The 13,499-nt window shown below is 44.5% G+C and overlaps 1 protein-coding gene across 16 annotated transcripts in view; it reads right to left on the minus strand.

Moving 5' to 3' along the window:
• The window catches only part of PTK2 (protein tyrosine kinase 2), a 266,181-nt gene that overhangs the window by 93,959 nt on the left and 158,723 nt on the right, over nt 1–13,499 (minus strand). For 15 of the 16 annotated variants that reach the window (XM_038555624.1, XM_038555623.1, XM_038555622.1 and 12 more), the window contains 3 exons: nt 10,338–10,445; nt 8,637–8,754; nt 2,407–2,437 (listed from right to left, as the gene is read on the minus strand). In XM_038555624.1, coding sequence (XP_038411552.1) covers nt 2,407–2,437; nt 8,637–8,754; nt 10,338–10,445 — 257 coding nt within the window. Of the gene's footprint in view, nt 1–2,406; nt 2,438–8,636; nt 8,755–10,337; nt 10,446–11,634; nt 11,791–13,499 lie in introns of those variants that run through there. The other variant, XM_038555629.1, reaches the window with a different exon arrangement.

The following is a 13,499-nucleotide window of genomic DNA, read 5'->3' on the forward strand; positions in this document are numbered from 1 at the left end:
TTGAGTCCTACATGGGGCTCCCCAAAGGGAGCCTGCTTCTCCCTCTGCCTATATCTCTGCCTCTCTCTGTGCGTCCCTCATGTATAAATACATAAAATCTGAAAAAAACAAAACAAAACAAAACAAAAAAAACAAACAACCCACCCACTGGCTCAACAACAGGTGTGTTTTACATATTTACCTACACAGAATTTTCGCCAAAAGTCTGACATTTAAAAAATACCATGATGGTTCAGTTTTAAATTTTTGGAAAGCACAAAACAGAGAGAAAGGAAAGGAACCCCAGACTCTTTAGAGTCCAAAGGGACTTTGATGTTTTTATATTTATTTTATTATTTTATTTTTTATTTTTATTTTTTATTTTTTTTATTTTTTTTATTTTTTTTATTTTATTTTTTTTATTTTATTTTATTTTATTTTATTTTATTTTTTTTATTTATTTTATTTTATTTTATTTTATTTTATTTTATTTTATTTTATTTTATTTTATTTATTTTATTTTATTGACTTTGATGTTTTTATAGAAGAAAACTTCTCCCAGATACGTAAGCATGTGCTCTAGAAGTATGAACAGAAGATGGATCTAGTACACAGAACAGACACCAGGAAATACCAGAACTGAAGAGTAGATTCCTCTTGAGAACAGGGAAGATTCAGTATGCAGCTGTGCGCCCTCTATGATCAGTGATCACAGCATAAAGCCATGGGACCGAGTTCCTCTTGCTGAGTTCTCTACATTATCTGAGATCTCTGAAGTTGAACCAGAGCTGCAGTGTGACAAATCCGTTTTGCCGTTTTCTCCTCCACCGCAGCTACGTGACTCCCGACAACTCTCTGCAGCACATGCAGTGGGAAGACGGCGTGCAGGCTCCCGACAGCAGGTCGGACTGTTTGCGTCCAAGTCATGCTGCCCACACGGTGGGCTCTTCCTCTCCCACGCCGCGTCTCCGGGTGCTGCTGCAGATCACCACTGCGTGGATCTCACCACTCTCCAATCAATAGCGGCCACAGTGTCTGCTGCTCTATGATTTGTGGCAATGCCACTCTTTTAAAGTTTGTTTTTTATTCACTGTTTCTAGCATGTTACCTTTTCTACCCTACTACCTTCCTCATCTACTTTTATATCTGTGTTTATGACTCTGCATATTTCAATCTTCAAAGTCATCGCTTATGGACTTTCTACAGTTACAGATATTCTAGGCATTAGCTCCAGGCCTAATGTGGGACATTAATAAATATCTACTAAATATTATTGAGTTTGTAAAACACACTGCCTGAAAGCTGAAAGAAAGTTGCTTTCACCCATCCCTCCACTCACCTGCACAGCTACTGTGCACCTCCCACATGCCAGATAGACCGCAGGCCAGGTCTATAATGCCACATGGAACCTGGCCATCCACGAGGCCATGGGGGTGTGGATCAACAAAGAGGCAGTTTTTAAAAGTGTGATAAGTACTCCGGCAAGGAAAAAGTATTATGGGGAAGCACACGGAGCTGCTCTCCAGGACTAGCAGAGCATGGAAGTTTTCTAGAGAAAGTGATGCAGGATGAGCCTAGAAAGATGAGCAGGGGCTAAGCGAGGTCAAGGAGGCTGGGGGAAGGGTGGGGCCTGTGAAGGAACAGCATTTACAATGGCCTAGAGGTGAAAAAAGGACAGTTTACTCCAGTAACTAAAAGAAGTTCAGAAGTTCAACAAAGCTGAAGATGAATGCGAGTCGTGATTAAGCAAGCCTGGAGGGGTTTGCAGGGGTCAGTGGCTGGGGTCAGGCCCCCCGGCCCACTGATGCTGGCATTTACATGCAGAGCAGCAGAAATGCCTGCAGGTGCCAGGAGACTCTGTTCCAACCTGGAAGCACTCAGCACTCAGATGTGATGCTTAGTTACCGACATGTCTACATCTCTGAATTTTAACTTTCATTAGATCCCCAGGCCTTAGCACATTGGCTGACAACAGAGCAGTTATTAAGTTTTTCTGGCATCACTGTTCAATTCTTTTTAATCATATAGATCAACACATATACTATGAAATTCATGACATAATTTAAAAAATGAACATAAATAACTTATGTTTACTTTTCTCACTTATAAAATGGCCAGAATGGCACCACTTCTCAGGTTCTTATAAAGGTGAGTGCTGACTATAAACTACCAATAGGTCTCCCTGGTGCTATCACTAGGACAGTCTTCCAGCTGCCCACCTTAAACTTTTGGTTAAAACTAAATATGTAACATGATTTACAATTGATTTGACTTCTTTTTGGAAATACTTATTTTCTACTTCCCTAGTTGTGTACACAGAAATTTGATTATTCAGGCAAATGGAAAAGAAAGCATGATGATTTCCTTACAGTTTCTAACACTGTAACAAAATGCACAAAGTAACAAAATGCACAAAGTAGCACTTACTTTGGTATCGATGGCAAAGCCCGTTCACCTTCTGGAGAAAAAGAGAGAGAGAGAGAGATGAGGTCCCTATTTCTTTTGAAAAGGTTATGTGTAGAAATCAGAGAACGAGGGTAAGTCTGAGTCCAGATTTCAGCAATAACCCTTTAATAAGGAGGTCATCACACTGTGTATCTTAGGCTTTCACGGTTCAGTTTCAGTATTTACAACCCACATGAACTGACGGGGGGTGTGCGTTGTTTTAAAGGTACTGCCCAATCACAACAAAGCCCCAAGGTGACAAACTAGTGAAAGACATCTCTCCCAGGAGACTCTGAAAGATGAAGGATCTCTTATGGTCAAAGTCAACATTCCTTTAAACCAAAGGACCGGACATTTTGTACTTTGATAAAAACGCTCACTCGTGACATCAAAGCTTGTCCAAGAAACACCAATACAAGAAAACCAAGTCCTTGGGATGTGTGGAAGCAGAGGGATCGATGCAGCAGAGCAGCCGAGGGGTCACCTCCCACTCGGACGGCGATGGGCTCGTCGCTCGGGGCACTGGCTCCTGTTGGTCTCATCATAGCAAAGTGTAGGACTTGGTTTGGTGGGTGGGTGGGGGAGACGCACTGTCCCCACCTCCTTCTGAGAAGTAGCTTCGAAGGAAGCTCAGAGCCCCCAGGTCAATGTCTTTCATCTGTCTAAATCTAACAGGCCCCTAATGATCCTCTCTTCTAATCCATCCCTGAGCTAAAAGTCAGTACCAGGATAATCTCCCCCCAGTACAAACTCATCAAGTCATTCCCTTGCTTAAAATTGTAGTGTCGCTCATCGGCTTTTTTTCTTTTTTTTTAAGATTTTATTTTTAAGTAATCTCTATACCCAATGTGGGGCTCGAATTCACAACTCTGAGATCAAGAGTCAATGACTTTTGAGATGAAATTTAAGCACATCTGCTTAACCCACAGAGCACTGTTGCATTCCTGCAGGCACACAACCCCACCCCATCTCCCACTTCGGGGTGTTTGCCCACCCATCACCCATCTCTCTGCTGCCTTCCCAGGCAGCCCACTGGTGTCACCCACTGCAGTCACAATTGTTGTCTAGAATCCTGCTCCTTGCACTTGCCCTAGAACTCAGCCCCAAGAGCTCCTTGCTCCCAGAAGTTACCTGTGTCCTGTCTCCCCAGTCTCATTCTCTACTGTTCCCTGGTCCTATGTGGCTGCACATCATATTTTCCTGAACACATCATGCTGCCTTCACACATTTCAACCCTTGAAAGATGCTCTTCCTTCTGGTAGAAGCACCATTCCTCAATTTCTCAAAGCTCAATTTGGTGCGGGATGGGCTAGATGGGGGATGGGGACCTGGGGGGGGGGGAGGGACTTGTGATGAGTACTGGGTATTGTATAGAAGTGATGACTCACTGAATTCTACTCCAGAAACCAACACTGCATTGTATGTTTACTACCTAAAACTTAAAAATAAGTAAATAAATGACATATTCTTTAAAAACCAAAGCTCCATCCAAGCACAATTTGAACTCTGAGGAGCCCTTCCTGTGGCAGCCCAGGTGGCTCTGGTTGGCCCTGCTGTGCTTCTGCCTCATTACAGGGCACTTCCATGTATCAGACTCGTGGAGGTTAGACTTAACCTGCACACAGGTGTCTCTAACACTCAGCAGGGTCCCCTGCACTCAGAAAGTTCACAGACCACCACTTGGTAAATGAAGAACTGAATCAGCCTTGGACCCCACACGAGTGATTCTGAACAACTGTTTATTGACCTATAAACAGAAATCAGACTGCCTGATTTGCAGGGACAGTGGCAAGGCGTGAGTAACACAGAATAGATACAACTACTGGGTAATGCCCAATGCACTACAGCAATTCCATTGAAATTTCCTCTCTTTTAGACATCCAAATTTCAAGCAAAATAAGCCAAGCTATACCCAAACGTGGAGTTACTAGAAAATCCTATCATTAGTTGACCACCCATGAATGCTAGGTCCACATCTTGCCCACACCCACCACCGTCAGTTAATAACGGCCTTTAAGTGACACACTAGTGTGGCCACTAGCTGTCTGCACTCTTTGTGGCAATGTCTGCTTCCTTGGAGAGAAAGAGCTCAGTTAATAAACACTTGGCTAAGAGCCTTCCCAGCAGCTGGGCAGGAGCGGAAGGTTGTAAAAGAACTAACAACTGAAGGATCTTAGGAGAGTACATTTTCAGGAAGCAAGAGAGTTACAGATCACTGAGTAAAATGGCAACACACAGCAGGAGAGTTATAAAAACTCAGTACTCACCAACTGAAAGGCCCGATTCTAGGTATTAATTCTTAACATTCCTTTAAAGGTATAAGCCAAATGCCTACCATACAACTTCTTGTACCATTCCCACAGTAGGTATCTTATTTCCGGAATAAATCCCTTTGTATTAACCTACATCTGACTTTTAACTTCTGGATAAAAGTTTTAATCTGTTTTTCAAATTAAACAATGCAGATTCCTTGCAACAAATCTAAGTCCTAAAAGTACATAACGTGGAAAGGAAGTGGAAAAGCCGAAGGCTCCCCTCTGCTTCAGACACATCTCCACCTCCCCAGGAGTACTCCCTGTCCACGGTGGTCTCTTAGTTGCCCACATTTCCACACTCCTTTTACATGTGCGAACACACACACACAGGTTTAGCTACATATATATGTATGTACACACATGTAGGCTTTCAGCACAAAAGAGCGCCCCCTCATGGTTTTCCACAGCCGTGGAGTACTCCCTCAGGGGTGCATGCTCCCTCACTAGTGATTACTTCCCACTGTGTGGACGCCTAGTCTGGTCCTGGTTTGGAGCTCTTACAAATAGTGCAGAGTGAACATCCTGTGTCTGTCTGGTTCTTCAGGAGGATTTCTAGGAGGGGGGACAACAGGCAGGGCACCACCGCTCTGCTGGCCTCCGACAACTTACACAGACACCAACAAAGTGTGAGAGCCTATCTTCCAAGCCCTTCCAAGAAAGGAAGGAAAGATCACTCACTTCACCTAACTCAGACCACAAAATGCTACCTATCATTGCTGGCGGCCAATGCTTGCGGGACATTTGCACGTCTGCTCTTCTGTAGGGAGCCTATTTTCATACTGGCTTGTCTTAACGAGCTAGAAGAACATGTGAGAAAAAAGAATTTTAATTCTTTGTTGTCTGTATCCCTCCCGTACCTCAGCTTTAAAAAATGTTTCTTTACTGAAAGAAGTGCTTTCTCATTTACATAACCAAATCTGTCATTTCTGTTCTTTGTACGCTGTGGGTCATGATGTCTTAGAAGCATGTACCCCCTCCCTCATAGGCACAGGCTTATCATCATACTGCATACAGGAAATCTCCTGAGGAATGAGAAATTATGACCCTATACTAATTTGCATAATTCTTTCCTCTGAGAAAAATTTTGCTAAAATTGAAAATCTGCCACTGAGCTTGTGGGTAAGGCATAGGTAAGCTGAGGCCCCACAGAAAGCTCCAAGGCCACTCAGCAACTCTGGTGGAACTCAGTTCAAGACATCTTGCTTGTGGCTATTTATTATTTAAATTCAATTTGCCAACATACAGTATAACACCCAGTGCTCATCCCATCAAGTGCTCTCTTCAGTGCCCGTCACCCAGCTACCCCATCCCCCACTCACCTCCCTTGCTTACGGCTCTATGTTTTCCATCTCAGGAAACACCACCTTTAAAAGCACTTTATAAATGCAAAGTTACTGTTATAGATCACAGATCTAATAAGGTGTGTGTGAGCATACTCACAGCTCACGTGGAGAACCTACAGATCACTTAGAACTGGTGCCTCTGGTACACATAAGAACACGTACATGCTGCTTACTGTTAAACAGTTTGTAATCTAGAGAAGACATATGGGTACATGTGTAACTGTTATTAAAAGCACAGTGCCAGGAAAATGGTGCACTGGATTATAGAAACGTGTTTTACATTTATTAGAAATTTCAAAAAAATCGAAATTAGGGATCCCTGGGTGGCGCAGCGGTTTGGCGCCTGCCTTTGGCCCAGGGCACGATCCTGGAGACCCGGGATCGAATCCCACATCGGGCTCCCGGTGCATGGAGCCTGCTTCTCCCTCTGCCTATGTCTCTGCCTCTCTCTCTCTCTCTGTGACTATCATAAATAAATGAAAATTAAAAAAAAAAAAATCTAAAAAATCGAAATTAAACATAATCCATTAAAAATATTTGATTTAAAGTAATATTTCCATTAGGCAATTTATCCTAACTTTAGGTATCTATTACAAAATAGCTGTGTAATAAAAGAATATGCTGCAACTGAGAATAAGGTAAGTAAATTATCCACTCTGGGATCTCATTCTGTAAAGACAACAAAAAATTGCTGAGAGCCAGCACCCTACTAGGATTTTATGAGAAGCATTTTCACTTGTGCTCTTGTCATATGCATGAGAACGTAATGCATCTCAGTTCACAAGATGTGATATCAAAATGTTTATCCCTAAGGAGAAAAAAAAAGCCAATTAAAAGCCAACACAGGAAGGTGTTTAAGTTTTGAAAGTGAAACGGCGGCTTATTTAATGCTTAATGTCTGGATGCTATTTCTTTTGTGTGTACAAACTGATAAACATTTGGTAAATTAGGATAAAGTTTTTAAAATAATTTACTAAAAAGGAGACGGGCAATATGTAACATTGAACACTTTGACAAAACAGTCTTGAGAGACAGAAACTTTCCCAAAGCATTTAAATCATATTTGCAAGGTGAATATGAAAAATCAAGAGTTTACATCTGTACCAGTTTTACTGAGAGTAGCCTTTAGAGCTTTCGAAAAGCAACTTCATTACTGTATTTCACAAAAAGAAAGTTACTATAAGTACAAATATACACTATATTTTAGAATAAAAATGAACAGGTTTCACTGGTGTGATCATGGTGTTAAAAAGAGGTGTCCTAGATTAGGCATATCCTAGAATCCACACTTACTGGCCTCTGGCTGTGGCTTCAGCTACTGTTTTCAGAGCACATCATGATCCTAACTTTTAAACAAAGGTTCCAATGTTCCCTCTGCTTCACAGTGCACCCCCCTCCCAACTGCTCCCTCCAACCACTCTGTCAACACAAGACACTCGGCTGCTGGGCAGGCTGGGCTTTCTGCTGCATGTCTACCAGGAGTCCGGTACTTCATCATCTGCTCTCCTATCTCCTCTTCAGACAGCTTGCCTGGCCACATAGCACTCAGCCTCTCAGGACCACTTCTCTGTTATCGTCCTGGTTACAGAGGGGAGCGCTACAAGGGATCCTATGTCTACCAGCCACAGAGCTGGCTGCTTTGTGGGCACCACTATGAACCCACTCACCATGTTTTCTACAGACAAGGACAAAGTCAAACTTCACGTAGTATGTCAGGATCACAGGGCAGCTAGCAGCAGCAATGGGAACAATGCTAACATTTGTGGCCTCTGTATATGCCAGACACAGTTCTAAGCCTTCTATGTATATGAAGTCATTTATCCTCCCTAAACCATAAAAGATAGGTGCCACTGAGTGTTATAGCTAGAGAACCGAGGCACAGAAAGGTCAAGCAATTTACAGATGGCAGCACCGGGCACTTGTGATTTCAATACACAAATGGATAAAATTTCTAAAGCCCAGATTTTTCCTGCTACCACTATGCTGTTATCTTGCTGGGAACATTCTGTTTGATTATTTCAGAAATCTAAATCTTCTGAAACCACCCTTCTTACGGACTTGCAAGAACCCACAACACTTCCAAAGTGATATACCCTTGTTTCTAGGACAATTATTCACTCTAATCACTGATTTTACATCATGACTTAGAACTAATTTTGTTCTTTACACTAAGATTTTGAGATCTATCAGAAAAAACAGGAAAGATACTTTATTTAATAAGAATTACAAAGGATACCTAAAGAAAAAAAAAACCCAACCCAGAACATAATCTGAAAATTTTATTTACAAACACTGACAGTTGCCTAGAAAGTACCCTAGTGTGTTGCTCGAACCCAGCACCTGAACACCAACACTATTTCCCTGAAGCTCTTCTATTCAAACCTGGCTCAGAGGCTGTACATCACCCCACTTCCCCAGAAAACCAACCACAGACATAGTGGCCCGAATTACTCGGTTGGTCTTCAGAGTCACCTAAAAGAAGGAACAGAGGCTGTTGGAGTGAGCTTGCTTAACAGCTCCCAGTGGGACTGCTCAAGCAGAAGCAGGACCTCACCTTTCTGGGGTCTGATGATAAAAGACTGCGTGGCCCCGTTCACCAGCCGGCAGTACCCATCTATCAAGTCAGCCATATTCTCGGCGATGGTTAGGGATGGCGCTGTCACTGTCAGAGGCTAAAAGGGGAAAAGACCAAGAGAGAGGCGTTATTGTTCTCTGCAATCATCAAAGGGGCAGCTGCGCTATGACATCAGATCTCTAGATACCCTTGGAAACAGAGAAGAGTGACAGCGACACAGATTTGTCATAAGGTTGGTGTGAAAAAGGAAGTCTGATATTTAAGGACGTTATTCCTAGAATATGTGACAGAAGGCGACCCAGACAAAAACAGAAAAATCACTTAAACTGAGATTCACTTTCTAGAACTAAAGGAGGTAAAAAAAATATTTCCCTCCAGAATGTCTGGCCCCTCTGGCACATCTAATTAAGGGAAGAATTTAGAGAATCGGTGTATTTCAAGTATGGCTTACTTTAGAAACTAAACATGGAGTAAATTTTTATCAATTATCCATCATAATTTTTCTAACGTTAAAGAAAATTACTAAAATGTCACTGTTTTTAACATGCACAGGATATTCGGCCTATGAGGTCAGAAATCACTCTTTTCGCTATCAAACCTGTAAGTTTGATAAACTTACTAAAGATTTATCATCAAAGATTATCTGGGAGATGATCAGAGCTGTATTTTCCTTCCAGACACAGGGCTGTCCTGAGTATTCCTCACCTCCTCCTCCACAAACAACACACCTTCCCTGCACTCAGCTACCTGTTATGGGTGTCTGTGTGTGTGTGTGTGTGTGTGTGTGTGTGCGCGCGCACATGTGGAGGAGTCTGAAAATGGTGGGGCTGAACAAGAATATTACAGAGATACTGTCAGGAAATTTTAATTGGCAATAAAGTCTCCAAATTTTAGGGTTTCATTTATTCACCTCCAAGAATCAAATGCAGTTCCTAAAGCCTCAGAAATGCCACCACTTCCAAGGCAGAAAGAACAAGTGAGGAGTGTGGCAGATAAATCCATCTGAGAAAAGGCTGCTGCCACCAAAGAGCCCTGTATGAATCTCGGAACAGATGACAGAGGTCTGAAAACATGCTGTGTGCCACAACCATGACCACTCGTGCCAAGTTGTTCGGATTCCTCAACACGTGAGTATTCTTTGCCTGTCTTTTAGAGGGCCACCTGAGGCAGTATTTGCCAAATGACACCCTGTCTGGACTGTGCCATGCTACGTAAGGATTAAAAACATGGGCTCTGGGACCCACCCCATCTCTGCCACTTGTACTTGGCTTCCTCAGCTGTACAACGGGAACAAAGTATCTCAAAGAACTGCTTTCCCTGGGTTCTGAGAACTGTGTAGCTCTTGGCGCCTGTGCTAAGCATCAGGAGAGCAGAAGCCCCGCGGCGATGGCCCTGTTGCCAGCACGGTGACCCAGCCCAGAGACTGCCATGTACAGCAGTCTGGGACATGATGCCACTTACTGAAGGTACCTGTGTATTTACATAATCCTAAGAAGCTGATGTTCTTGGTAATTCACAAGAATCTTCAACCATCTTGACAATAATGCTCCTGAATGACTTTTCCACCTGTCGCCTGCTCCACTCTTGGGGGCACACATTCATTACTGCTTCAAACAGAACACCCACCATGTAATAAGAGAAAACTGGGATTCTGACAACCCATGAAAAGCGCATTCTTACCTCGGGGGCGCCGGCGATCTTCAACTGTAGCATTCCTTTCCTGTCCTTGTCTTCGCTGTTTGAATACTGAATGGTCTGCACCTGATTGAAGTCAGCCAGGTGTGTGGGCTGCAGAGGGAAAAGGCAACCACTTTGGACCCCAGAAGAAGACTCCTGCCAGGTACTCTCTGACATTCCCGCAGTGCCCACCCCAACCCACTCTCCTGAGGACTTCCCCCCAATGACTGCGTCTGGGGAGAGGCTGCTCGTCCATGCAGCCCCTGGTGGGGTTTCCTTCTCCTCTGGAGTGGTCCTGGAACCGCCAGGAACTGTCTACTCACTTCGAGGTCAGGGACATGCCTGCTCTGTGCTCCTGATGGCCAACCAGGAGCACGCCACCTGTCAGAGCTGGACCAGTGAATCACTGGCACCAGGGAAGGAAAGAAGTAGAAGAAAGTCCCTGACTTGACTCATTCACTGGCCTCGGGGGGTGGGGGGAACTGCGTGGAAACCTGCTCCCACTCCCACAGAGAGGGGGACCTGGGAGCATTCCCAGTGCTCCCTAAATTAGAGGCAAGTCTGAGTGCACTGGCACCAGGGAGTTGGCAGGTGTCCAAAGGCCCCTTCCCAGGAAGATGAGCCAAGAGGGACTTCATTTTTCCAAGTAGAATAAACTCTTTTCTTCTTATGAAGACAAAAAAAAAAAAAAAAAAAAAAAGCCCATTTGTCCCTTATCCTTCTAGCATTTCATGACAACGATCACTTTGCTGTGCTGATTCCTCCACATTTATTCACAACAGTTACCCTGATTACAGCGTGGAGAGGACTGGCCTCTCTCACCAAATGCTCCATTCAGCCCAGAATCTGCCACCAGGACTGAGCTGGAATCGTTGTTCAGAAAGTGACTCATAGGAACACCTGGGGGGCTCAGCAGTTGAGCATCTGCCTTCAGCTCAGGTCATGATCCCAGGGTCCTGGGATCAGTCCTGCGTCAGGCTCCCTGCTCAGCCGAGTCTGCTTCTGCCTCTGCCCTCTGCCCCCGCCCTAGTTTGTGCACGCGTGGATGCTCTCTCTAATAAATAAATAAAATCTTAAAAAAAAAAAAAAAAAAAGTGACTCATAGCCAGCTTCCCTTCCCATGAAAACCCCTTGACAGCTTTGCCCTCAAGCACAGGGGCCCTCCGTGAGGCACTGAGATGGAAAACAGGTACACCCTCTGCGTTCCTGTTCTGAGACCTCCAAGCAGCACACAGTAGCCCCATGCCCACTCTCCCCTCTCCACCTCTATGTCATCTGCCCCCATGGGGTTCCCTCCTACCTCTCTGGCTGTCTTCCGCAGTTTCCGTGGCTTCTCCCTCTACTCCATCTCTAAGTGATCAAGGGCCACAGGACTCTGTGCTGGGCCCCATCCTTGCCCTGAGCTCTGGTGGCCCAGCAAATACCACCCAGCCCCTGAACTGGGACACGTATCTAACCACCCACATAACACCCCCACATGGATGTCGGGGACAGCCTGTGAACAGCACAGTCACAGGATCCGCCCTCAACACCTGCTCCTCCCAGGCCTCCCCAGTGCAGCAACAAGCATTGCTGTTCAACCCTGTTCCTGAGCCAAAACACGGAGGCATTATCACCGGCCCCTGTTTCCCTCGCCCACACCCAGCCCAGCTCCACACCCGGAGTCTGTGTGTTTTCCTTCCACCTTCCCAGCTGTCACTCTAGTGCAATCGCCATTTGGTATCCTGCTTAGACCATCAACCCTGCAGCTGTTTCCCTTGATCTGTGCCTCCGTTAATCTCCCCCCGCTCCCCACTACCTGGAAGCCAGGGAGGTACCTGAAAGTGTAAGTCAGGTCTGACAGTCCCCTGTTAAACAGGTATGATGCCTGCAAAAGGAAGCAAACACCCACATGGTCCTCCCTCTGCCTGCCTCCTGGGCCTAATTTCTCATCATGAGCTCATCCTGACTGGATGCACTCTAGTCTTACAGGGGCAGAATCATGCTCCAGAGGGTTGTTTTGGGTGGCCAAAGAATGAGGAATTTAAATGGGGACCAGGGCTGTGAGATGCCACATAAAGCACAGGAAATTCCCTCACAATGAAAACTGTCCTGGGTACTGAACAGCGTTCAACTGTCCAGGTGTTCATATTGGTGAAAAATCCTATTCTAGAACTCAAGTCTATTTTTTTTTAAGATTTTATTTATTTATTCATGAGAGACATGGAGAGAGAGGCTGAGACACAGGCAGAGGGAGAAGCAGGCTTCCTGCAGGGACCCCAATGCTGGACTCGATCCTAGGACCCCGGGGTCACAATCTGAGCCGAAGTCAGTCGCTCAACCACTGAGCCACCCAGTTGTCCTGAACCCAAGTCTATTTTAAAAAACAAAGTATGCTCTGCACTCAATTTTCCAGGAATGCAACTTATGGGTAATTTTGAGAATACTGACTTTGCTATTGTTGGATGCTGAGTTGCTCACCATTTTCAGAAACGACATTACAGGGGGCAATGCTTGTTTGGTGTTTGAGCTGCTGACCCCGAGCACACACATCTGTAACTGACGAGATGAGAGTCCTTCTAGCAGACCAGGAGTCAAATGTGATTAAGCTGCTGATGCATGAAGTGAGGGACATCTCAACTAGTCTCACTGAATGATTATATTAAAGTATTCCTATTATTGCCATCTGTTAATGAAAAAAGTTATTTCCAAAGCACAATGAGAAATTTAAGTCATGGAAATTATTGTGTTCCCTTTTTTAACCACACTGTGTTTCTGCCTCATTCTGACATGATCCCAAGGTCAGTCACATAGCTCCTTCCTCTTGTCACTTTCCTATACTACTTGCAAGGGGTTACTTCCGGTTGCCCTCTCTCAGATGAACATACAAAGTACTAAGCTCTGACTCACCTGTAACGTCTGCCTGTCTCTGTGCTGTGCACTGACATACTGAGAGTTTATGAAATTTTATGTGCATGGCATATTCTGTGAGTTTGTTTCAAATTAGCAAAAGGCTCTTTAAAAGTATCTGTTACACAGAAGACGAGGTTGGGAGGGGCCAACACTGACCCCATTCTAAACTGGACACCAGACACTCTCACACCACCCTACTGGGGCCCTCTCTCTGATCGGATTATTTCTGCTGCTTATCTTCTTTCTTACATCCACTCTCACAACTGGACTAAA

This window comes from Canis lupus, chromosome 13 (genome assembly GCF_011100685.1).
Source record: "Canis lupus familiaris isolate Mischka breed German Shepherd chromosome 13, alternate assembly UU_Cfam_GSD_1.0, whole genome shotgun sequence".
NCBI classification, from domain to species: Eukaryota; Metazoa; Chordata; class Mammalia; order Carnivora; family Canidae; genus Canis; species Canis lupus.